The sequence below is a fragment of the Pipra filicauda genome, unplaced genomic scaffold (genome assembly GCF_003945595.2).
Source record: "Pipra filicauda isolate LSUMZ 115617 unplaced genomic scaffold, ASM394559v2 scaffold121_size3267253_pilon, whole genome shotgun sequence".
NCBI lineage: Eukaryota > Metazoa > Chordata > Aves > Passeriformes > Pipridae > Pipra > Pipra filicauda.
Genome location: NW_024103674.1, coordinates 1,453,290 through 1,481,287, shown reverse-complemented (window position 1 = coordinate 1,481,287; position 27,998 = coordinate 1,453,290). Strand labels below are relative to the sequence as shown.

General features: G+C 49.2%; 2 protein-coding genes and 1 long non-coding RNA gene across 7 annotated transcripts; 2 read left to right on the top strand and 1 right to left on the bottom strand.

Moving 5' to 3' along the window:
• The first annotated feature begins 1 nt into the window (after position 1).
• ZER1 (zyg-11 related cell cycle regulator) lies at positions 2-20,447 on the top strand. 3 transcript variants are annotated; one of them, XM_039387847.1, is made up of 17 exons: positions 3-563; positions 4,632-4,895; positions 5,732-5,882; positions 6,149-6,585; positions 8,136-8,312; positions 9,381-9,495; positions 9,701-9,847; positions 10,079-10,252; positions 10,862-11,077; positions 11,715-11,756; positions 12,098-12,217; positions 12,669-12,784; positions 12,895-13,083; positions 14,038-14,135; positions 14,417-14,519; positions 15,439-15,527; positions 17,703-20,447. In XM_039387847.1, the coding sequence occupies exons 2-16, from the start codon at positions 4,738-4,740 to the stop codon at positions 15,494-15,496; spliced, it is 2,301 nt and encodes a 766-aa protein (XP_039243781.1). In that variant the 5' UTR covers positions 3-563; positions 4,632-4,737; the 3' UTR covers positions 15,497-15,527; positions 17,703-20,447. The 3 variants fall into 3 exon arrangements, with proteins under 3 accessions (XP_027585633.1, XP_039243781.1, XP_027585632.1); XM_027729832.2 differs by having other exon boundaries at positions 2-563; positions 10,862-11,029; positions 15,439-20,447; XM_027729831.2 differs by having other exon boundaries at positions 15,439-20,447.
• On the bottom strand, positions 12,001-23,165 carry LOC113992495. 2 transcript variants are annotated; one of them, XR_005565995.1, is made up of 6 exons: positions 22,972-23,165; positions 21,736-21,905; positions 21,134-21,201; positions 15,686-15,741; positions 14,862-14,972; positions 12,001-13,188 (listed from the first exon to the last, which is right to left on the bottom strand). It is a non-coding gene; the product is annotated as an uncharacterized LOC113992495 (long non-coding RNA). The 2 variants fall into 2 exon arrangements; XR_003542269.2 differs by lacking the exon at positions 12,001-13,188 and having other exon boundaries at positions 14,548-14,972.
• On the top strand, positions 22,571-27,994 carry ZDHHC12 (zinc finger DHHC-type palmitoyltransferase 12). 2 transcript variants are annotated; one of them, XM_039387897.1, is made up of 5 exons: positions 22,571-22,710; positions 22,979-23,115; positions 24,015-24,101; positions 25,255-25,418; positions 25,903-27,994. In XM_039387897.1, the coding sequence occupies exons 1-5, from the start codon at positions 22,626-22,628 to the stop codon at positions 26,210-26,212; spliced, it is 783 nt and encodes a 260-aa protein (XP_039243831.1). In that variant the 5' UTR covers positions 22,571-22,625; the 3' UTR covers positions 26,213-27,994. The 2 variants fall into 2 exon arrangements, with proteins under 2 accessions (XP_039243831.1, XP_027585634.1); XM_027729833.2 differs by having other exon boundaries at positions 25,252-25,418; positions 25,903-27,993.
• Positions 27,995-27,998: the final 4 nt, after the last annotated feature.

Here is a 27,998-nt window from a genome sequence, read left to right as displayed (position 1 = left end):
TCCCGGCTCGGTGCCGGCTGCCCTGGCCTGGCCCTGCCCCGTCCCGGCTCCCCGCGCCCCACGGGGCTGGGAGACACCCTGTGGGTCCCCCACAGGCACCAAGGGCCAGCAGGGCCTGCCGGTTCCCCCCAGCACTGAGGGAACCCCGGGGCGGTTACGCTCCAGCCCGGTGCCAATGTCAGCCGTGAGCGCGGCCCGCGGCAATGGCGCCCCTCAGTGAGAGGGGCTCGGTGGGACCCTCAGCGAGGGACCCGCGGGGCTGCGCGGGCCCTGCCCTGGGGAGGCCTCGCCCTGCCCCGCGCAGTGACGTCAGCGCCTTTGATCTCATGACGTCACGGAACGCGTGACGTCACCACCGCGTGCCCGTCCCCGGCGGGTCCCCCCGCAGCCCGGGCGTTCCGGCCGGGCCGGTGTTTCCGGGGAAGGCGGCGGCGGCGCTTCCGGCGCGGCGGGAGGAAGTGACGGCGGGTTTGTTGACAGCGGAGGCCGCGGCGGGGGGAGCGGGGCCGAGCAGGACGCGGAGCCCGCCCCGGGCACCGGGACCAGCCCCCCCATGGCACCAGGTGAGTGCCGTCGGGCCCTTTCGCAGCCCGGCCAGAGGGCACCGGGCCCGCCCGCCTGGACGGGGGGAGGATCCGCCGTCCCCGGCAGCGCCGTGCGGAGCCCCCCGGCGCTGCCCCATCCCCTCCCCAGGACTGCCGGGCTCCGCCAGGCAGCGCCCCGCGCCGCGGCGGCAGCGCCGGCGCAGCCCCCGGGGTGACCTCTGGGTCTTGTCCCCTGTCGGAGGGCTCGGGCTCGGGGCCAGCCCTGCCCGCGGCTACTGCGAGCGCTCGCAGGGCTGTCAGAGCCTATCGCGGGCTGGCGGAGCCCCCGCGCCCAGGGAGCCGTGAGCGGGGGCACCCGGGTGTCCTCTTGGGAAGGTGACTTATAGGATGGAAATCCGTGGTGTAATTCAGGGAACCGAAGGAGCATCTTTGCTGCGGGCAGGTACAAAGATCAACACATTCCCCGAGCTGTCTCGTTTACGGTGTCAGTCGTGGCAGGCTGACAAGTTTGGGAATTCAGGCTGTGCTGGGTTACAGAACAGTTCGATCTCCTCCTGCTTCCCTTCCCCCGGTGTGAGCAGGGATGGGGTTTCCCCACACGAGTTGCCACAGCCCATCCATTAACACCATCCCAGTGATTTGCAGCTGCAGGACGCCAGGGAAGGTGACAGTGCACTTTCCCCTCGGAGCGTAACCTGTGCCAAACTCTGCATTTACGTGACATTCGTTATTCTGGAGTCGCTGCAATCACTCATGTCAGTGCACAGTGTTTGCCCTCTCCTTGGACAGGTCCCTGATGCTGGAAAAGTCAGCTTTGCCAATTATTTTTGTAGCAGCGGCAGCATAAACGTTCTGTGGTTGGCACGGAGCCAGAGTGAGTCAGGCTTGGCTCTGGGCACTGCCTGGAGAGAGGCTGGGAGAGAGGATTGGTCTGGAGTCCAGGGGAGAGGATATTGGCACCAGCAGCCCCAAGAGTGCCAGGGGCTCATGTGCCAGTGCAGCCTGGAATGCTGTCACCATTCAGGTGCAGCCTGAAAATAGACAATACTTGCAAAGAGACTGGTGGGACCTGCTGATGGGGTGAGTGGAGCTGCCTGTGCTGTGGCTGGTTTTGGGCCTGTGGATGGTGGGAGGGGGCTGTGGCTGCAGGGAGAGGGCTGTGTGCCCATGGAAATGGCTTTTGTGTGCCTGCTCCTGCAGCTCTGAGGGACTCGATTCCTTCATGCACTGAGATGGAGGTAAATTTGTTAGAGAAATAAATATTGGCACTGTAGTTCTGGTCAGTTTGCAGTTGGTGCTCTTGAATTTTCAGCATCTTTCATGTGTCTGTCTTTGACTCTTCCAAAGCACACGTGCACCAGGCAGCTCGTTGCCCATCCTTGGAAGGCACTGGTGGCTGTCACTGGGCAGCTTGATCCTGTAGAGAGCTGCTTGAGGATAACAATCAGACAAATGTTAGTCATTTATCAGCATCTCCAGTTTGTTTCTTGGTGTCACACACCAAGGTTGTAACTGGAGACAATATTGATCAGGGCAGCTACTGACACTTAATTCCCCCTCCCCCTGCCGACATGTCACGTCTTGGGTCTAAGTGAGGAGGGAGAGCCCAGCTTGTGTCTTGTCCTGGACAAAAGGTCACAGCAGCTGCTCAGATATCCATAATAAATCATGAAGATGAAAGCTTTTCTTTGGTCTTATTTCACTGGGACAGCTTAACCACTCTTCTTTCTGTTGAACTTCTGTCTGGGATTGTGTTGGTGGATCACGGGGAGCTCAGAAGTTAAAGGGCAGCTGATTTCTCCAGGGCTGGGATCAACTGGCTGCATTGTGCTGGTCTCAGCAGAGAGGGAACAGAGGCTGGGCAGAGCCACAGGAAGGCAGTCCTTGCCCTCTGGTGCTCTGAGCTGCTTGGACAAGTCCCAAGCACTGGCCGTTTCCAGCTGCACGTGACAATGGATTGTCAATGGGAATTTGTTTTCGAGTTCTCTGGCCATCGGTAGTAAACAGTGGAAGAACACTGGCTGCAGGGACCTCCTGTCTGATGGCACAGGGGAACTGGTAGGGACAGCAGAACGTGCTTCCCAACTGGTTCAGATCTTCCTGTTGATCTTGCCTTTCTGGAAAGATTCTCTCAGGCTTGAGGCAAAATCTGCGAGAGGGACTCGTTCTGGAGGTGAGGCTGATTCATCTCCAAAGCAGGAACAGGGCAGCTGCCTCCCACCTGCATTCCCCTGGTCAGGACCTCCCAGCCAGAGAGAAGATACTCTGCACTCAGTGGCCCATTTCAGCCTTGACTTTTCTCCTGACTTGGCTACAAAGGAGAGAGCCATGGATTATGGAGCTCCTTCTGTTTTATGGTTGAGACCATATGGACCTCCAATGTCTCTGAGCTGTCATGGCACTATTGAGAACTCACAATTTTATGTTCTTGTGACCCCATCTCAAGACTCAGTGACACAGAAGAGTAGGTTACACCCTTAACATCCTGATTGGAGAGAGTTTAAAGTACAATTTTTGTGATTGCTGAGGTTTTGGGTTTGTTTTTTCTTTTCCTCAGCATCTGCTTTTGCCTGGAGAGGTTTTACATTTTGAGCCAACACCAGCAGAGAACCTGAGATCCCCCCCTGGAAAAGCTGCTAAATCTTGTAGGTCAGAACACAGAAAAAGAATTAATGAAAGGCAGGAGGAAGGAAAAAAAGAGGTTTGAGTTCCAACTTGTGCTGCCTTCATGTTTGCATGGAAATCCCTTCTGCAGGACAGGGAGGGATCAGAGGGAGCTTGGGCTGCCGGGCAGGCTCAGTCACAGCTGTGCTCCTGTCGCCCATGGAGACCCTTTGGTGCCTGGATTTGAAGGGTTTCCTTGTCCACAGCCTTGATTTTGTGTGGGCATCATCACCCAGGTAGGGGCTGAACAGCATCTGAAAAGGGCAGAGAGAAGGTGCCTGATCCACCCCAGTGCCCTTGTCATTAGGCTGAGGAAAGGGAGTTAAACTCTTCTGCCTTGTACTGATACTGCAGGACTGGAGGAAAGGGAGAGCAGCAGAGGCTTTAGGGAGACACAGAGAAGTGTCCTGATCTTTGCAGCTGCGGGATAAAGATGAGAAATGCAGTATGGTTAAGGACATTTTGCAACAACTTCCCCAGCAGTGGCTGCTCAGCTGTGGCACAGAGAACAGCAACTGCCTCCACAGCACTGGTGTTCTTGCTGCCAGCAGGGACAGACTGATGGATAAGACACAGGTTTTACATCAAAAATAAACATTTCAACAATATTTTTGTGTCTGGAAATCTTTAGAGAAGTTCACATTAGGATTGCTTCTAACCTGATTTGACCCTTTGGAAGTAAAATGTCATTGCTGGTGTTCAAATTAACACTTCTGCTAAACACCTCAGGGCTTCAGTGAGCAAATCTTGATACCAGAGCTGTCAGATTTTTGTCAAACAAATAAAGACAGTGATATCTTCCCTGAGTTCAGGTGTCCAGCATGTGCATAAACTTACACATGCTGAGTTGCCTTACACTGCACTCAGAGGGATCCCAGACCAGTCCGTGTGTTTGCCTCTGGCTTCTGATCCACTTCACGGTCTAGTTCAAAGACATTCATGAAGCTTCTGCCTTGGCACTACAGGGAAACATTCAGCTTGAAAACGGAACTTGCCTTGGAGTGGTGGCAAACAGAATTACAGGCAGGAGATACGGGGTCAGCTGATCCCACCGGGGCCACACAGAGGCCACACAGAGGATTATCCCGACAGCAAATGTTCTGCTGCTTTATCCAACCCACTCTGAGGGAGACCAAGCAATGTGGCTTCTGCCACTTCCCTTTCCGAGGGCCTTTGTCACCAGATAATCTGCAAGGAGGAAACATTTGGCTGTGCAGCCTCATTTCCAAACACTTTCACATTAACTCATCCTTGGGGGTGGAGATACCAAGGAATTACGGTCACACTGCCAGAGAGGCCAAACTGCTGCAGGTCTTTTTGAGGTCCAGGGCTGTAAACACAACTCCCAACATCCTGGGACGCTGGTCGGGACGCTTGGATTTGCGCCTTTCTCAAAGCATCTCTTTTCCCCTCTGCTTCCAGCTGCCCTGATGTCCCTGTAAATCCATCCTGGAACTTCATCTAAGGAAAGGATCTCCTGAATCAAAAGCTTCCTCCTGCTCTTCCCCTTCCCATAACTTCCCTCAGGATGGCATCCGACAGCCCCGAGTCGCTGATGACCCTGTGCACCGACTTCTGCCTTCGCAACTTGGAGGGGACCCTCTGCTACCTCCTGGACAACGAAACGCTCCGGCTCCACCCTGACATCTTCCTGCCCAGCGAGATCTGTGACAAACTTGTCAATGAGTATGTTTTAGGCCTGGCTTTGGGAAGCTTTGCCTGGTTTGAGGAGCTGGGAGCTCAGGCAAAGGGGTGTATAGTTCTCCAAAAAGAATGAAAGGGGAAGAAATCATAGGGCTGTTTTTCCAATTGATCTTCATCTTGGCAGTAAAGGTTTGCATTAAGTTCAGAAGGAAGTGTTCCCAGAGTTATTGTAGTGCTATATATCACTCTAATTTCTGTGGATATCACCCTTTCCAAGTTAGTCAGATAGAGCTGAACAAAGTCCTGTTAAAAGGGAAATCAGAAGGGTAAACCCAGAGTGAAACAGTCACTGCTTCACAGTCAGTAAGCAACAAAGGAGCCTTCCCATTTCCCACTGCTGAAGCCCCTCTCCAAGCAGAGAAATAAGAGTGCAAAGTGCTAACAGATGTTAAATTTTAAAGTTGCTGCTCCCATAGATTTACAAAGCAACCTGTTTCCAGGGATTTACATAATTTGGCTGTCACAGTCTCTCTTGGCTGAACTCGTGCCCACAAAGTCTGGCAGAGAACTCCGGCCAGCTAATTTTCTGAAAAAATTAGAAAAAAAATCAAATTACTAAGTTTAAACAGCTAGGGAAAAAATTCTTGGAGGCTGTGCTTGCCAGAATCCAGTTTGCTCACAAACACACACAGTCTTGCCCAAGATATCCCTAAGGATTAGCTCAGTGCCAGGAGAGGTAGTGGGTCAGCCCCTCTACCCCAGAGTCTGACCTGGGTGATCAGGAGGGGGTTGGTGTCACATTCCCATGTCACCAGTGCAGGTGCCAGAGCTGTAGCTGAGCCTCTGCCATGCTGTGCTAATGCCATTGCCCCCCACAGGTACGTGGAGCTGGTGAAGACAGACAGCATCTTCGAACCCCATGAAAGCTTCTTCACCCTCTTCTCAGACCCACGGAGCACCAGGCTGGCTCGGATCCACCTGCGGGAACAGATTGTGCAGGACCAGGACCTGGAGGCCATCAGGAAGCAGGTGCTGTTGCATTGACAGCTGTCATGTCACAGCATTGCTGCATGGGCACCAGCTAGAATCCCAGACATGCAGATCCCCAAGGCTCCATCCTTCGCTTTGGGAATAACATCGGCTTCTCCCTTCTCATCTCCCAAAGCCACTGTAGGGAATGGGATGGGGACACTGGTGATATGTGGTCTCAGGCTGTCCCAGCGGGAGGTGTGGATCAAACAGGGCGGGCACTTTACCTGTGAAATATCTCCTAACCTTGATTTCTCTTTTCCCAGGATCTTGTTGAGCTCTACCTGACTAACTGTGAGAAGCTGACGGCCAAGAGCCTGCAAACCTTGGTGAGCTTCAGCCACACACTGATCTCCCTGAGCCTCTTTGGCTGCTGCAATATCTTCTACGAGGAGGAGAACCCCGGGGGGTGTGAGGATGACTGTCTGGTGAACCCCACCCGCCAGGTCTTGGTCAAGGACTTTACCTTTGAAGGCTTCAGCCGCCTGCGCTTCCTGAACCTGGGCCGCCTGATCGAGGGGGTGAACGTGGAGACCCTGCTGCGGCCTCTGGCCTCCCTGGCAGCTCTGGATCTCTCTGGGATCCAGCTGAATGATGTGGGATTCCTCACCCAGTGGAAGGACAGTCTGGTTTCCTTAGTGCTTTACAACATGGACCTTTCAGAGGAACACATCCAAGTGATCGCACAGCTTCGCAAGCTCAGGTCAGATCTGTTCTTCCTTGCCTATCCTTTGCCCGCTGATAGGAAAAGGTCTTTTAGGAATTATCTACTTGCCTGCTAACAGAGAAGCACCTCTGGGTGCCTGTAACCTTATAACCTGCTGGGTTCAGGTTATAAACCTTCCTGTGAACAGGCTCACTCATTGACTCACTGCACATATCTGACATGTCTAAAGCCAGCCTGAATTTTACTTGTAAAAAGACATACTTAGCAGAAACTTCCTCTTAGAAAAGCAAAAAATAACACCTTCACACCTCCCAAAAAACCCCAGACACCCAAAAAAAACCCAAAAACCAAACCGAACACCGAACCAAAACCATCACCACCCCCAACCAGACAAACAAAATAGAAGAGGTGAATACCCAAGAGATGGCAAAAGAAAATTACTACATATGGTTACATAAACTAACACAGTGATACACTGCGAAACTCAGTCCTCCAAACCATTCATCAAACAGGGATTTACAAAGTTTAAGCCTGGCTCTGCAATAAAACTAGGAAAAGCTCTGAGCTCAGGCTGTCTTCTGGCTGTACTCCATGGAAGCCCACTGTGCATGGATGGGGCAACCAAGGGAACAAGCAGTGTCAACAAATGGGTGCTCCTGACCTAAAAGTGTTGACAGTGAAACAATTTCCTGAACCAGAGCTGAGACAATTGCTATTCAAACCTCACAGTGGTATTGGGAAAGGAATCCAGGACTTCCCAAACCAGAGAGAAAGGCCTTACTATTCACAGGAAGGATGCTTTGCAATGGCTTTAGCATCATCACAGTTGAATTCAGGCACATTAACATACACTCTGGAGTCTCAGGGAACATCCTGGATAACATTTTCTAAATCTAAGTACTTTTAAGTCCCAGTGACTTGCAATGAAACCTGGTCTGCAGCAGGTAGAAGACACTTTTGTGAGTGGGATGCTGGCTCCTGTTTCAGGAAGTTTAGAAAAGTCTCTCTCAAGGATCTTAGCCCCTGCCCTGTAAGGGACCCCCCCTGCACACCATATGGGTCAGTTTGTCCCACCACTCCCATAGCAGCAGGATTTCCCCAAAGCTTAAGCATTTAAACACCTGAAAGAAATCAGGACAGAGTACTAGCCCGAGGTGGAAAAATTAGAAGATTGGGGAAGCAGACAAAATCTTGTGTAACTTAATTTGCAGGATGAGGCAAGATACGTTTCTGGGGATGCAAAGATCCTCTGGTGCATTTTAATCTCCAGGCAGAAATGCTCAGGTGGCTGCTGCGATGGAGCTTGGGAAAGGCAGTTCCTGAGCCTGGAGCCATTTGCTTTGTGATGTGTGGCCAGACGATTCACTGTGCTCCGCTCCAGGTAGACCTCTGCCAGATAATCTGTGTGCTTTGGTTACACACAGGGCCAGCTGCTGCTGCCAGAGCCTACAGAATCACATTCCTGTACCTTGGGAAGGAAATAATAATAAATAATAACCACACTTGGTACTCCTTTTCCTCTGGTAGAGAGGCAGAAGCCCCAGCTAACGCTCTCCAGGCTCTGAGATGCTCTCTGTCACCTGCAGGCACTTGGATATCTCCCGAGACCATCTGTCCAGTTATTACAAGTTTAAGCTGACCCGGCGGGTTCTGAACCTGTTTGTGGAGAACCTGGTGAACCTCAGCTCGCTCGACATCTCAGGGCACACCATGCTGGAGAACTGCACCATCCCCAGCATGGAGGAGAAGATGGGCCAGACAAGGTACAGGAACAGCAGTTACTGAGGTTTGCTTGGATGGATAGATCATGGAAAGATGAGTTAAGAACAGTTCCCTCTTTTGAGTTCCCAAATTCTGTAGGTCTAAGACTAAAAAGCAGGATACAACTCTTCCCAGTTTCCCCTGACAGTAAAGACTGGTGTGAGAATCAACTGCTATTGCTGTATGCAATAGCATAGCATGTCCTTACCATACATGTAAGGACTTGTAAGAGTAATAAAGAAATCATCCCATCTGCCTGCCATACAGCTCTGAAGGATTTCAGTTCTTTTCCACACACATTCTCCCAGGGATCTCCTGCAGGATTATTTCTGAAAGGACTCCAAAGCTCTGTACATACTTCCTACACAGAACATTCTTACCCTCGCTAAAATCCAGGCTCTTTTGAGACAGAACATTTATACACTGAGTCAGGGAGGGCTGAATGTTTTAGGAACTTGGAATCTAAAGGCCTGATTTCAGATTTGACCTGGATATTGGGGAGATCAATCCTTGCAAATCCTGGTAGGGGCATAGCTAGAGGTTTGGTTTTCCAGCTCAGCCAAGAACTCTGCCCTCCTATGAAGCACTTACTGAACAGAAGCAAACAAGTGGGACAGTACTGGCTCCTTTTTATCAGAGCTGGTGAAAATGCACTGGCTCTTGGTCAATAAGGAACATGGCAGCAAAAGCAGTGTTCCTGCCTGCTCACAGAAGCAGATCTAGTCTATCAGATGATGCACAGCCCAGACTGCAAATACTTTGGATCAGTGACATCCACAGCCCTTTAAAAGGAAATGTTCACTCCAACCAGTGAATTTCCAGGACAAATTCTACCTGGGAAAGCTGCATTCTGTCTGCATGAATTCTTCTTACTGCTGGTTCTATTCCACACATTCACCCTTCACTCGGGATCACCTGGGATGAACGTTTAGGGTTATGTTTAGGAGCTCCTGTAAAGTGAAGTGTAGCCATTATCACTCTGGTTACGAGGCAGTGCAGAATGAATGGAGGGCTGACACCTGAAGAAACACGGTACCGACATGAGCGATCTCTTATTTTTTTCCCCCCAGCATTGAGCCAGCAAAGAGCAGCATTGCTCCCTTCCGGGGTCTGAAACGGCCACTCCAGTTCCTGGGCCTTTTTGAAACGTCTCTCTGCCGCCTGACACATATTCCAGCCTACAAGGTAATGAGGCTGCAGGAATGCAGGCAGTGGGAGCTTGGTATTAGTTGAAAGAACATGAAAGTTATTGGCTGCCAGTAGAGCGGAGTTCTTTGGGTCTCAGTTGTGACAACTAAGCTCTGACCTTTCAATACCTAGTTGATAATGCAGGAAATCTGCCTCCTCCTCCATAATTTCTTCCCTGACTGTTTTTGTTCCCCTGTACCAGGTGAGTGGAGACAAGAACGAAGAGCAAGTCCTGAATGCCATCGAGGCTTACACGGAGCACCGGCCGGAGATCACCTCCCGCGCCATCAACCTCCTGTTCGACATCGCCCGCATCGAGCGCTGCAGCCAGCTGCTGAGAGCCCTCCAGGTGAGCCTTTGCCTCTCCCTCACAAGGGCAATTTTGTGGTCCCAGTCTTTTTTTCACCCTGGGAAACCATTCTGGAGAAGGTTCCAGTAGTGCAGTGGAACTGGTTTACCTTCGTTTCATAAGCACGTTCCCTCAATGCCTGGGCCACGCATTCCTTGAGGGCGTCTAACAGTCACTCCAAGACTCCACAGCAAGTCAGTGGCACTGAAGCTCCATGTTCTTTCTCCACAGCTGGTGATCACAGCCCTCAAGTGCCACAAGGATGACAAAAACATCCAGGTGACGGGCAGCGCGGCGCTGTTCTACCTGACCAACTCCGAGTACCGCATGGAGCAGAGTGTGAAGCTGCGGCGCCAGGTCATCCAGGTGGTGCTGAACGGCATGGAGTCCTACCAGGAGGTCACAGTAAGAGCAGACCAGGCTCCTTCAGCGCCCTTCTTCCCTTATCCTATTTCTTTAGCCTGGTGTCAGCATCTGGGTCTCCTCAGCCTCCAGGCACTGAGTCAAGGCAGAGAAGCGATTGCCCAGATCTGCTCCTTTCCTTCACTCAGTGATGGGGATTACGTGCAGGGTGTTCCTTATCCATGTGATACTCTCCAGAAAAAGGGGGAGAAAGTAATGATAGCAAGGCTCCTTTTTTTCCATGGGTAGCAGTCAAAGGTTGTGCATTGACTGTGGTGTCAAAGGCATTGGGGATATCGAGTCAATGGAAAGAAACATCCCAAATCTCTGTACTGGAAGCCAGCTGAGCTTGCACGCAGTGAGGAACTGGCTTGGAAAGCAGTGGGCCCTGGGTAATTGTGTGGCCTTGTGAAACTGGAGTGACAGAGAGAAAGAAAGGGGTACTGACAGAGCATGGCTAAAGCACAGCACTAAATAGAAGGGTAATTGAAATTTTAGTAGCTGTAGTGAGGCAAGAAGATGGTTTCAATACCAAGCAGAAAGGAAACATGAAGTGATGGGGCCGGTGGTTTTGTAGCCACCTGGCCCAGCATTTGCTTCCTTTTGGCCCAGGTACAGCGGAACTGCTGCCTGACACTGTGTAACTTCAGCATTCCCGAGGAGCTGGAGTTCCAGTACCGCCGGGTCAACGAGCTGCTGCTGAACATCCTCAACCAGAGCCGGCAGGACGAGTCCATCCAGCGCATCGCTGTGCACCTCTGCAACGCTCTGGTCTGCCAGGTGGACAATGACCACAAAGAAGCTGTGGGCAAGATGGGGTTTGTCATGGTTGGTATGGTCCCAGGGTGTCTGCTTACCCTTAACCCAGCACAGTTCCCTTGCAGCCGTTCACCCAGTGCATCCAGCTGTGATCCAACCTCACAGTATCACTGTCCCAGCAGTGCTAACCCTTCCTGGAGCCCCTTTGCTTGCTTACCAGCCATGATCCCAGAGACTGCCTGGGAGGGCAGAGAAGCACTGTAACCTTATACAGGTTATACCTCCTCACCACATCATGTTATTTCCACAGCTGGTACCACCTTGTGACTCGCTCCTTCTCTTCCTCCCCAAGTTTGCATCAGCTTCCCAGCTCATGTCAACCCACGTCCCTCACCTTTTCCAAGAGCTGCAGAGGCCAGTGCTCTGGTGCAGTTATGCCACATCCCAGACTTTGTCATACAGATCAAAACTGACTCAACCACAAACTCAACGGTTCAGGGACTGGCATAGTTCATCTCTGTAAATACCTGCAACTTTGAACATAACCCAGTCCCATTGGTTTAAAGAAAGAGATACCAAGTAGGTTCTCTACAAAGGATCAAAATTGAATATGCCTGAAAATTGGCCACTGCAGTACCACAGCAGCTAAGTTTTAGCTCCATGATTTCTAAACTGTTTCTCACTCTTCCCCTTCCTTTGCCCACAGACAATGCTAAAGTTGATTCAGAAGAAGTTGGCTGATAAAACGGTGAGTGTTTCCCCAAAAAAACATATACATAGAGTATTTGCTCTTCAGTCCCACTTAGGCCTGGAGATCAGCCCAGAGTGCCAGCTCAGCTTCTCTGACAAACACAAGACATCTCAGCTGATGCTGCAGAATTTCTTGTCTCAGGCTGAGGGCAGGGGAATGTGACAGGGAGACAAAAATATTAAACAAAAAAACCCACTTGCTGACAAATTGAAAGTGAATAACAAGGTTTTCTTACCTCTGGAGCCATTTGGGGTGATGCCAGAGGAAACAAGTGGTTGCTCTGTGTCAGGCTCCCACATTAGCAAAGCTCTGATTCTGTCCCTTCTTTGACTCTCTAGTGTGATCAGGTGATGGAGTTCTCCTGGAGTGCCCTATGGAACATCACTGATGAGACCCCAGATAACTGTGAGATGTTCCTTAACTACAGCGGCATGAAACTGTTCTTGGAGTGCTTGAAAGTAAGTGTGATTGTCTCTGGGGAGAGATTGTCTCCACGAGCAGTGGAGATGCGGGTGCCTGGGCAGGATCCCTGGCTCTGCTCCTCTCCAAGGAGTACTTCCTGCATTGCACAAATGGAAAAGTAAAAGCTTGTCTATGTTCTTCTCACATCCTTCCACCCAGCCAGTAGAACAGAGGAACTGAACACATCTTCCTGTTTCCCCAGCTTTGCTCAGTTCCCCTGAGCAGAGCAGCAGTGAACAGTGAACAGAGGGCCCTGGTCTCAACTCTCCCACTTCACATGTACCTTTAGCACTCCAGATCCCATTTGGCTCCTGCTAAGGAGCCATTCCTGACTTCCCAAAAGTGCTCAGCCTTTCTAGATGTGCTGTACAGCCTTTCCCCAGGGTTGCTTGTTCTTGGCATCACTGTGGCCCTACCTGTATGTAATCCTGTCCTTTGCTCATCCAGGAATTCCCAGAGAAACAGGAGCTGCACCGCAACATGCTGGGCCTCCTGGGCAATGTGGCAGAAGTGAAGGAGCTCCGCCCGCAGCTCATGACCTCCCAGTTCATCAGTGTGTTCAGGTGAGTGCCTGGCTCATCAGCTGGGCCTGGAACTCTGCTCCTCCATCACCTGGAGACTCCTAAACCTTTGCTGCTTCAGCACCTCTAAGTGATCTCGTCTCCCTTGGCAGCAACCTGCTGGAGAGCAAAGCCGACGGGATTGAGGTGTCCTATAATGCCTGTGGAGTGCTCTCCCATATCATGTTTGATGGTCCAGAGGCTTGGGGGATCTGTGAACCCCACCGAGAGGAAGTTGTGAAGAGGATGTGGGCAGCCATCCAGAGCTGGGATATCAACTCCAGGAGAAATATCAATTACAGGTGAGGAATAGGAAAAGTTTGGCCCACTCACCCAGGAGCCAGGATTGTCACAGGAAGCCAACACCAACAGAGAGAATGGAAGAGATATAGCCCAGCATGGAGGCTCTGTTCAAAGTGAGAGAGGAACATCCTCAGGGATATTCTTTAGTGAGGGTTTTACATCTTCCTTTGAAATATGTTACACAAGCTGCTGAAATTAGACACCTTACCTGGCAATTCCTATGGGAGAAGTTTAGGAGCCTGACAGAATTTCTCCTGCATGTTTCTGATGAAATTGAGTACCTCAGGAAACCCATGATCTGTCTGGGACTGCCTAAGCATCATGCTCTGAGACTGCTGTCCTTTGCAGCTCCTTAAGTGTTTGCTTCCCAAAGTCATGTGCTGTAGCTTTCACTCTCAGGGGCATATTTAGACACAGTTCCCAGAAATCATGCGTTTATACAACTGCTGGGATCGTCCAAAACCCTTCCTGTAAGAGGGTATCAGGTACTCAGTATTCCCTTAGTGCTTGGCAGGGATCCAGAACTGGCATTCCAGTGCCTGTTCCACAGTATAGACATGTCATTGTCGTCAGAAGAAACACAGCAACCCTTGCATGTGTGCAGCCAGCTTTGCCTGGGTATAGCTTGGCTTTATCCCCTCTACAGATCCATCAGTGCTGGGTTTTAGCTGTTGTGAGCAAATGACTGATGGAGGATGGAAATCAGATTTTGGGCTCAGTCACCCTCCTAGCAGCTATTTATCTGGGCAGTGTTTGTGCTGAAGTGGCGGGGTCTGTAATCCTGCCAGCACTGCCCTGGGACACAGACTTAGCCTTGGTGCCAGAATCTTTGGCGTGCCAGTGCGTTTACTGCTGTGACATCTGTGAGCAGAGTTTGTATTGCTGTGAGTGGTGAAGGTGCTGAAAGGAGCTGCTCTCGGATTTTTAACAACTTCTGTAATATTTCTGTGCAGGTCATTTGAACCAATCCTCCGACTTCTTCCACAAGGAATCTCCCCAGTCAGCCAGCACTGGGCCACCTGGGCACTCTATAACCTGGTCTCTGTCTACCGTAAGTTCCCTTTCTGAAATCACATCCCTTGCACTGTAGAACTTGAGGGGGTGGCTCTGAGGCTGTCAGCAGAAAAAGTCTTCCCAGTTAAGCTATGTAGGGGGAGAAAACCTTTTTTGAATGATGCAGGAATGTCCAGGCAGCATAGCCAAACAAAAACAATGAGACTTGGTGTGTAGGAAATTCCTTCACTGTTTTGATCCTTCTCCTTGCCCTCCTGCCACCCTTTGTACCCCTCTTGTGAGGGCTCACAAGGGCCTGTTTCATTCTTTTCTCTGCAGCTGACAAGTACTGCCCGCTGCTGATCAAAGAAGGTGGGATCCCTCTCCTGAAGGACATGATCAAAATGGCCTCAGCACGGCAAGAGACCAAGGAAATGGCCCGGTAGGACACCAGAGCACTGTCACAAACATCCAGTTTAGTTTTTATTCTTCCACATCAAGTGAGGCTGCCAAAGCAAGGCCTGCATTGATGTGTGCAAGGGGTATGAAGTGAACACAGACTGGAGGTGTTTGTAGGTGGGCAATGCACACAGATCATTGCCAGGCAAATTGGTTACAGAATTGGCTTGTTGATCAAGGGAGCCACGTGACTAATTGCAGCTCTTAGGCCAATAGTCTCCAGTCATCACTGTCTGTCTCCAGAGTCATACTGGTCTGTCATTAAAACTACTGACTGCACAGTTAAAATGAGAGCATTTTTCAAAAGGTAGAGAGAGTCCATCACCTTTGTGAGCTTCCCCAGTTACGTGACCTTCTTTTGGAGTCATCTGTTCAGGGTTTTAAAAGCCAGCTGCAGTCTCTGGTCATTGGCAGAGCAGGAGCTGTAATTTCATACCTGCAGGATGAATATAAAAGAGGTAGAGATGGGCTGGGAACACATACCTGGTGGGTGGGCAGCAGGTATTCCCACAGCTGAAGGGTCACTAAGCGCTGGAGGGGACTGGAGCCTGCAGAAGACAGTCACAGTTACACACAGTGTGTGTTTATGGCACAGGTGACAGCACAGTGAATGACAGACATTTGTGTGCACGTGTTTCCTGCTGTGACTCAAAGGTATCTGAGGATTTGGATATGGGGGTGGTGAATGAACAGTCACAAATGGATCTGGATGTGCACTACTGTGACTTGACATTCCAGATTGGGAGCTCTAAGCTGCTGTTGTGGAGTTTACTGGTTTTGACACAAAGAGGATAAAGTTACATAGAGATCAACTGTGGGACAGTTCTTACCTTACTGTCTCACAACTGGGTGCAATAAGCTTTACACTAAACCCTTTCTCCTTGTCCTTGTTTTATCCATAGGAAAGTTATAGAGCACTGCAGTAACTTTAAGGAGGAGAACATGGACACTTCCAGATAGAGGCACTCACCCAATGCCTCTTGCCAGCACTGTATCCAGCTTCTCTCTAACTCACTGTACATAGGGAGGACTCTTTCTTACCAACTCGCCCGTTGGAAGGAAACTTTGTGTGTGTGTGAGACCCTCAGTAGATGAAGGTGAACAGAGGAGGGGGGAGGGACTTTTTGCACAACAAAATGCTTTCCTTACCTTAGTGGACTTTTTTTGTTATGAAGTTTCAGGTTGAAGTTCCGTGTGTATGATTTCTGTATAAAAAGAAAACAAAAAACAAAGACAACTACATTATGTATCTTTTAACCTTTTTGTTTTAGACCACACAGAGAGCCTCAAATGACCATGAGCTTGAAGACCTAGTTGTGTGATCACTAGTGTGACATGTTTATTTCCCACTTTTTAGAGAATTCCCTTTTGCTGTACTGCATGAGGTCCTGTAATGTCTGCAAGAACACCAGTCCTGAATCAGCACTGGCTGCTCAGTGGGGCTGTGGGCAGGGATGAGTTATTTATTTAGTCAGAGAGGTTGGGGGACACAATACCAGAGAGACAGACCAAAAGAACTGACCTTTTAGTGATATTTATACATGGAGAAAATAGGGAAGAAAGATCTTTTAAGTTAATTCACTCCCTTAAGGGTTTTTTATAGAAGACTCACATTAATGGAAGCACTGCTAACTGTATATGGGTCATCCAGAAGTAAGACATTCCCAGTAAAGTCAAGAGGTCTGTTTTGTCCCCATTGGCAGTACAGTAGGATCTGCCAGCCCACCCACCCTCATAAGGTCAGGGATGACCAGTAAAACCAGTTACATATTCTTGGCTACACAGAGCTTTTCTCTCAAAGGGAGCCTGTGCAAGAAGGCACCAGGTTTGTTCATAAAGGGCTACACATCTTCATTCCAGACCTTCACCACCTTTTAGTTTTGTTTCTTTTGTGGGGAAGGGCTACAAAGCCAGAGTATTTCTGTCTGCATAATAAACTCTCCCAGGCCCTGATCCAGAGCAGTTGTACCCCTCATACAAGTCCGAGGAATGGCCTGGAGCTGCTCTGCTCTTCCTCAGTCTGCATCAGCACAAGCTGTGCTCAGTGGCACAGTAATTCCCCTTTACAGGTCTCTGACTACAGCACAACTGCGGGAATTGGAGGTGCTGAAGTCCTCTCCTGAGAGTGGGGAGTCTCCATGCACCCTTTGGAGGGCAATCCCATGAAATAGCCCCTCTTGTTCCACTTTCTTCTCGGAAGCAGAAGGCCCTACTCCTGTCTGACTCCAGCAGCACTTCCCAGTGCAGCCCCACTCCCATCAGCAGCTTTACTGCAGTTTGTGATGCAGGTGAGAGGAGAGTCCCACCCAGCTGATCTTCACCTGTAACACTCCAGACCTGTAAGGGCGCCAGAAGCTGAAGTTTCTCCCAGCCAGACACTCTAAGCACAGTGTGCAGCTCATGCTTAGAGCCCACTGCTCACCACAGCTCTTTGACAAGTCACAAATCTTCCCTTAGAAGGGACTTGGAAAAGATTTTATGCCTGGTAGCAGGAGAGGAGCCCACAGCCACGTGAGGTGGGACATTTCAGGCCTCTCAGCACAGTAACTCGCTGCTCTCTGCCCTTGGACACGTTGCTCTCAGATTTGACTCGCTGCTATGAGGTTCTGCTAATGCTCAGAGTTCATGTTGTCCTTGTGAGCACATTAGAGACAGATCCTTGATCCACAAACTGACACTTTAACTGACAGAACACAGCTGCCTGGACAGGTTTACTTTTTCTGCCAATATGGTGTTATTCAATGTCTTTTTTTTTTTTTTTCTTTTTAACCATATGTCATTTGTTTTGGTATTGTGAGATCTGTACTTTTTTCTTTTAAGTCTTTTTCAAACTTATATATATTTTTGTGTCACTTTCGAATTGTTTTCTTAAGATTTGCAAAACTTGACAAATTATACTTTTTTTGCAGTCTTTTAAAATGTATTTTTCTCTCTCTTATTCCTGTTCCCCAAGAATTTGTGTCTCTAAAGCTTTGAGATGGGGAAGCTTATTTCAAGATCTGTTTTCTGTGTAACATTTGCTGATCTTCCTTCTAGATGCAAAACTAAGAGAGGCTGCAAATACTGCCAGGCAGCCTTGGTGTGTTAGGGGAGTCAGGTTTTGCTCTTTAATTCCATTTAGTGCTGCTGTCCTGAAGTTGTTTCACTTGACAGTGCTGCCCACCAGGTTTGCTTCCTTCCCAATGCCCATGTAGTGAAAGCTCCTGCCACTAAAATCTCGAATCAGCTGACAAAAAGCACTGAGGATTCTGACTGTTGGCAAGGAGGGAGTGGAGCAGAAGGGGACACGTCACAGGGGGAGAGGTATCGAAACCCTTGTCCCCAGAATGCAGCTGCCACCCTGGGGAGACAATGGCACTCCCATCTCAGCTGGAGCAGAGCTCAGCCTTGCATTGCAATCCATGCAGTCAGGCTTTTCTCTGAGATTTTGGCACAACTACATCAAGGCTAATGAACAACCAGTGACTTGGTTCCATCTGCCTCAAGACCCCAAAGGTTTGGGTTTTTCAAACCAGTGCCCCCCCAAGTTCAGCTGTTACTGGGGTCTCACCTGCTGCATCCCAAACTAACAAGCTCCAAGCTGCACCAAAGCTTTGTTTCCTACTGTAAACCTCTGTCCTCACTGCTCACAGCCCCTCAGCAAGCTGTACCTGAACCAGGATAAAAAGATTTCAAATTCCCAGCAACAAGGAGATTAATGGAGTCAGGCCAGGCTGCCAGAAAAGCTCAGTCTAAGCTGAAATCTGTCACTGATCCCAGGGGAAGGGGGAACTACAACTGGGCAATTACAGCAAGCTACACATCAGACTTTGAGTCAGGCCACAGCAAGGTAAATTCCTGAGACAGCACGTTAAAAGAAGTACCATCCCTGTTAGTCACATGAGCTTTGCCTACAAGTTTCCATGTCTTCAAGCCAAGAATTTGTGAGCTGAAAAATAACATTTCCCCTTCAGTAAGAAGCAAAAGAGAGAAAGGTATCCTCTGAACACCTGAGCACAACCCAAGAATTCTGTAATTGGAAGTCTGAAATGAGTTTGTACCACAGTTTCCCTAACTGAAACAAGAGAGGCATGACCTGAAAGCAGTTTTTGGAGACAGAGTTAATTGCTGCCATAGATCCAGAGCTGAGGACAGAACAGGAGAGCTGCCTGCAGATATCATATCCGTGTTCTGCAAGGAGGGGAGGGCAAAGTGGCTGATTTTTTTATGAAGGTCTAATGTAAAAGGGGAAGTCAGATACCCTGAAATGCTTGCCTGTTCCAGGGAAGCCTCAGACCTTCCAGCCTTGCTGGATCAAAGGAATGAACCAGGAGACTTTAACTCCACACAGAATCATAGAGCCAATCACCAACCCTGCTCAGAAAACCAGAACAGGGTTGTCACCAGAACTGTCAAGTGAAAATCCAGCTGGAGAGAAGTTCATCATGAGTAAACACGTGGCAGAGGTGCTCCTTGTGCTCAGTAGCTGTTGGCCTACCCAGACTCTTCATGATTTCACTACTGCATTTCCTTTAATATTGCAAAGCTTGGCAAGCAGAGCACGAACACAACTCAGTAGCTCCCTGCAGAGACTGTGCCAACAAAGGATCCCTCTGCCTGGACTGTGTAGTTTCCTCCCTGGCTGGAGGCTGCCCTGTCCTTCAGTGGCCCTTGGCTCAGCAGGCAGCGCTGGGCAACTTCCAAATTGCTGGGCAACTTCCCACAAGTGCTTCCATTTTACAAGATCTGTGGGAGGAATTGCTTATAAGGACTGGCATCTCCTTGTATGATGCCTAACACCCAGCAGCACCAGACTTTCTCATCTAGACCAAGCCAGGCAAGTTTAGCACTGATATTTGTGGCAATCAGAGCATTGCAGATAATCCATCTGCACCATGGCTGCTGTTTCCCTGCACCTTCCTACTGAAATGTTTCTCTTCAGCACTGAATCCTACCCAGCTTGTCACCTTGGCTGGGCTGCTGCTGCTGTCACTCTGGTCTCTGCAAAGGATGAGTGGGAAGAAAAGTCTTGGAGCTGTGAGCTGAGTTCCTCTCATCACCTGAAGAAGGCAATTAATTACAAGTAGGACAAGAGCTCCAGGGGCACTGCAGTCAGGCACTATCCATAGAAAAAACATTTCCTTGAGACTGTTCAGGGAGGAGCCTGCCACAGCTCAGGTGTCAGAGGGCAGCTTGTGCTAGAAAAAGAGAATTAAAAGTAGGGAAACAGCTGGTCTCCACGACAACCATGTGCATTAAGCACAGAGGGCAATAGTCATCAGGTATGGATGAAAAGGAACATGGGGGCTGGAGAAGACAGCACTTAAATAAGGGTTGAGGGAGATTTCCTGCTGAACTGAAACACTTCTGCTTTAGCAGACTTTGGTTTGATTTCATATACTTGTCACTGATTCTCTCTGTAACTCTTTTCTTGTTTTTAAAGAAGTTTTTAAGCTAACCAAATATGTATTTCCTTGTTTTGCTGAAAGAAAACACCCTCCGTTATAACGAGTGTCTGCTTTTACTCTGTCCACGGACCTGCCTGATGTGGGGGCCTGGTTCAAATGTTTGTACGTGGTGAAACCCAGCAAAAAAATCAAAATGCACAACTGCTGCTTCCTTACAATTCTGAATGAATTAACTTTTCTGTTGTATCCATTGGATACCCGCTGTGTATTAAACCCAATGCTCAACAGTGTCTTCTTCCTTTGGTCTGTGGATGTGGTTTATTTAGGTACATTACTGGGCCGTTTGCTGTCAAATATTTCATTACAAATGAAAGGAACTGCCATGTGTTGATGGTGCAGTTCAGTGGCTTTGCCTTTCATCACTCCAAGGGATACAATACTGTTTGTCAACAGAAAAGAGATGTGGAGGAAGAGAGTATTGTTAGGAGATTGTGTGAGAGGAGAATAAAAAAATCAGGACAATATTTGAGTGTACAGATTGCTCTGAACTCCGTAACAGATCTGCAGCTCACACTCCACAGCCCAGGCTTTGTAAGTGGGCAGAAGCTGAGCACTTAAGAAAAGCCTCTGGCTTAAGCCAGTCAATCTGCTTTAAGGCCAGCGTGACTTTCTTCTTAAGACTCTGGTCCTGCAAGGGCTCAACTGCCGCTTGATTCAGTGGTCATTGTGGAGTCTCTAAAGGATCAGACTCGGGGTGAACGGAGTGGGAGGAGGAATCATATGAAACTGAACTGCCTCTGAAAATGTGCCCCGTTGTAAGAGGACAGAGAGATACCTTAGGCTTCCAGCAGCACGGAATTCCTAGCTGGAATGCCATAAGAACCTAGAATCTCCACTCAGAAACTCGCTATTAGAGATTTTCTGGAACTGAGCCTAATTTCAACCACTCACTGAGGCTGAAGCCCTTGAGACAGAGGTGAGCTCTGATCTCTGCAAGACAGGTTTCACAGCTGAAGGAGAAGATAAAAAGAGTAACATGCACCAAATTATTTTAATCACAAAGAGAGTGAGAATACACTCCTTAGGACAGATTATTCTAGAACATCAAAATGTTTCTACTTTCAAGTGGATAATGTTGTTACTACTCAAATTGCCATTATTAAGCTTTAAAATTTACACCTCTCTGCAAGGAAGGAAAGACACTACCCACCTTTTTTTCAAGCACCAGTACAGTCTGTGAGGTGTCTGAGGGAGGATAGCTGTAAGTTTTGCATTTACCTAGAATAAAAAAAAAAATTAAAGCAAAAGGGTTTGAATGATTATTGAAAATTTTGTCTACAATTTTTATTAACATTTCAACCCAGCTGTCTCAGGTAAACCATTTAAGTGACCCACACAGCCAGGTGCTTTCCTGGAATCAGCAGGTGGCCACTGACTTACAGAGACCAAAATAATGAATTTATGGGCAAACGATATCAAGGAATCAGCTACTTTTAATGTGCTGGAGGGTAAATTTAGAAAGAATAGGATTTTTCTTTCAAAATTTTCACTGAGAAGGAAGGTAACAAAAGCAGCAGGGTTTATTTGTGTTAAAACTGAAAATAGTGTAAAGAGAAAACACTGATTTTGGAACTATTACAGGCCTGTGATGAGATTCATCTCCCCTAAACTGACAGACACTCCAAGTGTAAATATGTACATCTAAGCTATAGTCACCTTAGCTTTTTTATTGTTAGCAAGAGACATCTGGGGTGCAATTCAACTGCTTTTAGATGCCTGTTTGAGCTGAGAAGGGCCATTCTCTAAACACACCTGCTTCGCTCTGCGGGCCGTCCAATGCCCTCGCTCAGCCAGGAGCCTCTTCAGTGCAGACATCCCCGGCCAGATCACATCCCTCCTCAAGTTATGTCGGGCATTCTCCAGGCTCCGTTTTGTTCATGGGGCCCTGTAACCGCATCCAGCCAGGCACGGCCTCTGTGCCTCTTCCCGGGGGATGGAAATGAACACATGGAATAACCACATTGGCAAGACTGGAGGTAATGCAGTGCGGCACCTCAGGCACCACCTCGAGCAGCCTTCGAACGGCACCCACTGCCTGACCCATCTCTGCCAGACCCTTCCATGGCTCCCAGACCCTTCCATCACTCCGCACACCCAGCAGTGTCCGCCCTGGTGTATCGGAGGTGCCGAGCACTGTGCCCAGTCCTGCGCTCCCCACACCCGCTGGCACAGCCCGGCAGAGTCACTGAGAGCCCGGGCTCGGGGCGGGAAGGGGCTCAGGGAAAACACCGAATCCGAGTCGGAAGGACTGGATGATCATCCAGTCCAACACCTTCCTCGAGGAAAGACCCCGGGGCGCTGGGCCGGCTCGCTGGGCACAACGCGGGCGGTGTGGGGGGGAGGAGGCCCGCGGGCTGCAGTGGGAAAAATCGGGAATGGTGGGGAGGAAAGAGAGCCCGGTTCTACAGGGCAGCAAAACCCGCGAGGAGGAGAGAAGTGAGTCCCGTGCCCCGCGGAGCCCCCGCCCGCCGGGCCGGCACAGGCCGCCCTGGCCCCGCCTCGGGGCGCTGCCCGTGTCCCCTCCGGCCCCGCCCGTGTCCCCTCCGGCCCCGCCCGGTCCCCTCCGGCCCCGCCCGTGTCCCCTCCGGCCCCGCCCGGTCCCTTCCGGGCCGGCGGAGCCGCGGGGCCGCCGCGGTGCCTCCATGGGGCCCGGCGGGCGCTGGGTGCGGGCGGCACACACGGCCCTCAGCGCGGCCCTGACGCTCGGGCTCCTCCTGCACCGCACGGGTGAGGCGGGGCCGGGCCGGGGCCGCTCCGCCCCGGGGGCACCGGGGGACGGGGGTCGGTGCGGGGCTGTGCGGGCCCTGCCCCCGGCACGGCCCGGGGGTGCCCCCAGGGCAGGGGAGGGTGTGGGGAGCCCCTTCTCAGCCTCTCCCCGCTCACCCCGCCCCGTTTCTCCCCGTAGGTGCGGGATCCCTTTGCTAAGGCCAGAGGGAAACATCCCGGACGCTTCACAAGGAGCTGCCGCTCTCTCTCTTTTTTGGGTACCTTTCAGATCTGCGCGAGCAAGAGGAGCGCGGGGAGCTGCTGCAGCCGCTCATCTTCGTCCTGCTGGTTCTGTGCTCCGTCCTGCTGTACTTCAAAGTGTCTCTCATGGATCCGGGCTTTGTTAAGCCTGAAGAGGAAGCAAAGGTAAATCCCTTCATAAATGAACAGTGGTGAGGCTATGAAGTCCATAGGGCTTCTCTTCTTTTTCCGCTCTGCAAGATAAGAACAGCGTGAAATAGTTTCTGTTGTGCTGGCACGAAGGAAACACGCACAGCCCATCGGAGATGAGACCAGACTGCCTCACATTCGTATTCTGTAACAGCAGCAAAAGGGTTCAGACTTTAAATGTGCCTTTCACACCACACTGACCTTGTAAGTGACTGTGCCATTTGAGCCCAAGTCCTCTCTTCCAGCAGAGGCTGCAGTGCCCTATAGAATGTGTACATGACCTATTTTATTCTAACTGCTGCTCAAGTGGTACGAGTGCACAAAACCCTAAATTGAAGGGCAGGTTTGGCAGACAGTGCTCTCTGCAGCCCTGTTTATTGAACTGTTTATGGATTTGTTGCTCTCTCAGAGGACACGCACACAAACAAGTTACAGTGAGATAAATGGAGATGCAAAGTTCCAGTAACTGATAGTCTGCCTGAGGTTCACTGCCTGCCAGACTGTGCAGGACAAAAGCATGATCAGTCTTGGTCCTCCATCATTAATGTGAGTGTGGCTGTGGATGAATAAGTAGCACTGCTTATACTGAAAAGACATCATTATTGTGTTTGGAAATGAAATCTTGTTTTTGTCCCAAAGTGTGTCTTGTCCAGTTATTTCTGCCTCTATGCAAACATTCTTTGTGTGGCTACAGGAGCCCCTTCTCTCTCGCTGTACCACAACTGCAGCGTCTCTAGGAATTCCAAGGAATTATTTTGTTTAACTTTCCTAATGATAACCAGCACTGTGTAACTGCTAAGTAAAAAGATGCAGTAAGACAGCTCAGTCATGCCAAGACAGCACCACACAAACCTTCCTCTGTCTCTTTTTTGCAGGCAGGGGAGGCTGAAGGACAGGGCCTGGTGATCCCCCAGGCTACGGGTGACGTGAAGCTGCGGCGCTGTGGTTACTGCCTGGTGAAGGTGGGCATCCAGAACATGCTGGAACAGGATGGGATGAGTGATCTTCAAAGTTCAGCTGCTGTTGTTGGTCTTTCTGCTCCATCAGTGCTGCTCAGAGGAGGCCAGATTGTGTAGCTACACATGTAGTAGTGATGGACACTGGCACAAAGGCCAGTTTTCCAAGGCTGGAAGTCCCTGCTGGCTTGTAGAAACAAGGATCTTCTTTTGCCGTGGAAAAATTGTATTCTGCATTCTTACTGCCATGTCAGCCAGTGTCAAGAAGGTTATTTTGAACATACCTTGACAGTCAGAAGGGCAGTTGAAGGCCCTGTGTGAACTGATCATCATTGAGAGCTTGTTTGGAGGCCTTAAAACAACAGAACATTGGCCTGGATGGTAAAAGACAGCATGAAGGAGAAATTAGAGCAATTTAATTAGCTCTTAAAACAGTTTGCCTAAAGTCTAGAGAGGCCTGTTTTCAGAGTGATCCTTATCGGTTTAATAAAATTAAGCATTATCCCAGCTTCCATAAATTCCTAAAGAATATCTACCAGGATAAGTGAGCTTATTGCAGGAGGAAAAGCTGGCAAAGCATTTTTATGCTTCAGGGCACAAATCTTAGGAATTGCTACTTTTCTCAGTCAGGTCTTTCGTCTTTCATCTTTTCTGTTCCTGGTATTTGAGCTGCTTTCCTGTGCAAATGTCTTGTACTGACAGAAGCAGACACTTCCCTCCTCTGTGCATCCCTTAAAAACATCCCATCCCTGCCCACTCTATTCAACAGCAGTGGTCCTAGTTTCTCACCTCAGTAGTCTGCCCATGCTTTCCTGAATGGACTCATTGGCTCTGTCTCCCTCCGTGGCACACTGGACTTCCTATAAATATGTAGATAATAAAGATGTGTAGATAGAAATAATGTGGGAGAGTCACTTAGTTTGAATCTCACCCATTTGGGTCTGTAGCAGGGGAATCACAACCCCTTTGAGCTGTTCTTAGCAATGCTGATGTGCTGTTGTCTCACCCTGGAGTGCTTTAGGGACAGGACTGCTGTGGAGGAAGAGTTTTGCATGATGTTCTGTTCTATCAAGCAGGGAGTGGGACAGCACTACTGCAGTGACTACTGCCAGCAGGGTTTTTTTTGTTTTTCTGATTGATTGTCTCTGTTTTGCAGCAGCCCATGAGAGCCAGGCACTGCCAGCTGTGCCAGCACTGCGTGCGGCGCTACGACCACCACTGCCCCTGGATTGAGAACTGTGTGGGAGAAAGGAACCACCCCCTCTTCATAGCCTACCTGGCTGTGCAGCTGGTGGTTCTGCTGTGGGGAGGCCACGTTGCTTGGTAAGGGCAGGAGGTGGCGTTTGGACCTCTGAGATGGCCGAAAATTGTGGTGCTCCTTGAGGCCCACGGAAGGGCTGGTGTAGAACACTGGATTGGCTTTGGATCTTCACTGTCTTTTGCATCCTGGAGCCCCCTAATCTTGAGCAGAATCTGATAATTTAGGTTTCATTGTTCATTTTGCTTCAGTTACTGATCTTTGTTTACAAATCCAAGTGCTGGAAAGTCCATCAGGGTTCCAGCTGTTCAGGAGAGGAGTTAACTCAAGGCAATTGTCTCTCAGCTGTCAGGGGAACCAGCATTTCTGAACATCTTAGATTCCAATCCCTACAGGTGCAGTCTCTCAGGACTTTACAGTATATTAACTCTGTGTAGTAAAGGATTATCAGCAGCTCACTAGTTATGAATCAAACTTAAATGTGCCATCAGGTTTATGGAACTTATTCTGCTCCTTTAACTGCAGATTTATTTCTCTTTGAATCGAAAGGTCAGGCCTCTACTTTCAACAGTCCTGGGAATGGCTGAAGTACAACATTTTCCTCCTGCTCTCCTTCCTCCTGATAGTCATATTCACCACTGTGGTCCTGCTGCTGCTTGTTTCCCACCTGTACCTCATCTCGTGCAACACCACAACCTGGGAGTTCACGTCCCACCACCGCATCTCCTACCTGCGCCACTCCGAGCTGGAGAATCCCTTTGACCAGGGGATCATCCTCAACCTCTGGAGGTTCTTCTGCTCACGCCACCTCACTGCATGGGAGCAAATCTATTTTCACAGGAACAGTGAGCCTGTCTAGTCCCAGGAGTACCAACACACCTGCAGGTTGCTGGGCAGAGCTTTGCTCGTGCAATTGCTGCTGCTTCCTTGCACTGAACTTTAACACGTCACGGACTGTGCAACCTGCTCCACAACCTGCTCGTCCTGCAAAGTACATTTCAGGAATAGCCAGGGTTATTTTTTATATACAAATAACACTGTTAAAGATGAGACACTGGTTCTGGGAAGGCCAAGGCCAGCAGAGCTGATTTCTGGTCTGAGCAAAGGTATCTCTCTAAATTTACTTCCTTTTCTTAACTGCATCCACACTTCTGAAGAATTCTCTTCCCTGAGGTCTCCCTTTCCTTTTGCTGCTAGGAAAAAGCAGCAATTACAGACAAAACCAGCCAGGTTCAATATAATTCCTGTGGCCTTTCTTCAGCCTAGTTCTGACTGTGAGAACTACAGTGCCTTTTGTCAGTAGTACTGGGCATGAAACAGAAATACTTGAGTAAATATTTAGACAGTCAAAAGCAAATTTCATTTCATCCACATGCCTCAAGTTAATGCTTTCCACAAAGCTTTGAGGCTTAACACTGTTAATGTGCATGAGAAACAGCTGTAAGACACCCAATTCAGCTTATGAGATAATTAGCCTGTACTTTGTGATGCCCTGAGCAGCTTCCTCACAGCTTTTTAAGTTGATGCTGCTGTTACCAATTCACAGGCTATTTTGAACCAAGTCAGCAAAGAATAATACCATCCACTTTTCTCTGGATAGAAAAGTTATGCTTGGCTACTGAGTTATTGGTAAAACTACTACTACCTCAACATACTAGTGAGATTTTAATAAAAGAATACAATTTCAGTGCAAGAGGAAAGCTGCCAGGTCCTGGTGGATGAGACGAGGAGTGCTGACAGCTTCCAGGACAGCAGCAAGTGTACTTGTTTTCCATTGAAATAAAAGGTCATACTTCAGTTTTCCATGGGATATTAAAAGGAATTTTGGGATGGCCAACTTCAGCTTTAAAAACAGAGAAGGCTGCGGTGTCAATTTTAGTCCTGACCCTTTTCTGTTAAAAAAAACCAAACCAAAACAAAACAAAAAACCACCAAAAACCACCACAACAAAATGTTAGTTAAAATTATTTTGTGCCTTAATTGCCTTGGCTCAGGAACTGACACCAGCTCAAGAACACATCTGGCAAGCCAGGAGGATGCACTCAGGGTTTAAAGTTAATGAACACTCATGAAAGAACAGTGTAGTCACTAACACAGCATGACAGTCCAAAAGCAGTTCAAAACCAGCAGAAGATTCCTTTTTTGACCAAGTCCAGAGTTTGTGATCAGTTCCCAGCCTGGTTTGTTCAGGGTAGAAGCTCTTATGAGGGATATAAAAACACTAAGGGTTGGTTTTGTGACACTGTAATAGCATCCAGAATGGATTCTGTAGTTTGTTGGTGTCACTGTGGTGCCTACTGAAGTCTGGATCACCTTTTCTGGTTCTTAAGGTATCAGTCAAGTAGAAATTTGTCAGCAGGTACTACAGCTCAAAGCACAGTTTTGCTCTCTTTGGTAATTACTTTTAAAAAGCACTGGGATGATAATTTTCCTTTTTTTTTTTACTCTAAATTATAAAATAAAATATTAAATTCGCGGTTTTTTTAATTCTTTATGCCTCTCTCTTTGAACCCAAGTTCTAGGTTTCACCTGTGCTAACAATCCACTGTGCTACTTCCCACTTCACAGTGGCCTTGACCTTAAGAAAAGCCACAAAACACACCACAGGGGCCAACAGCCAACTGTTACCACTCAAACAGCAGCAG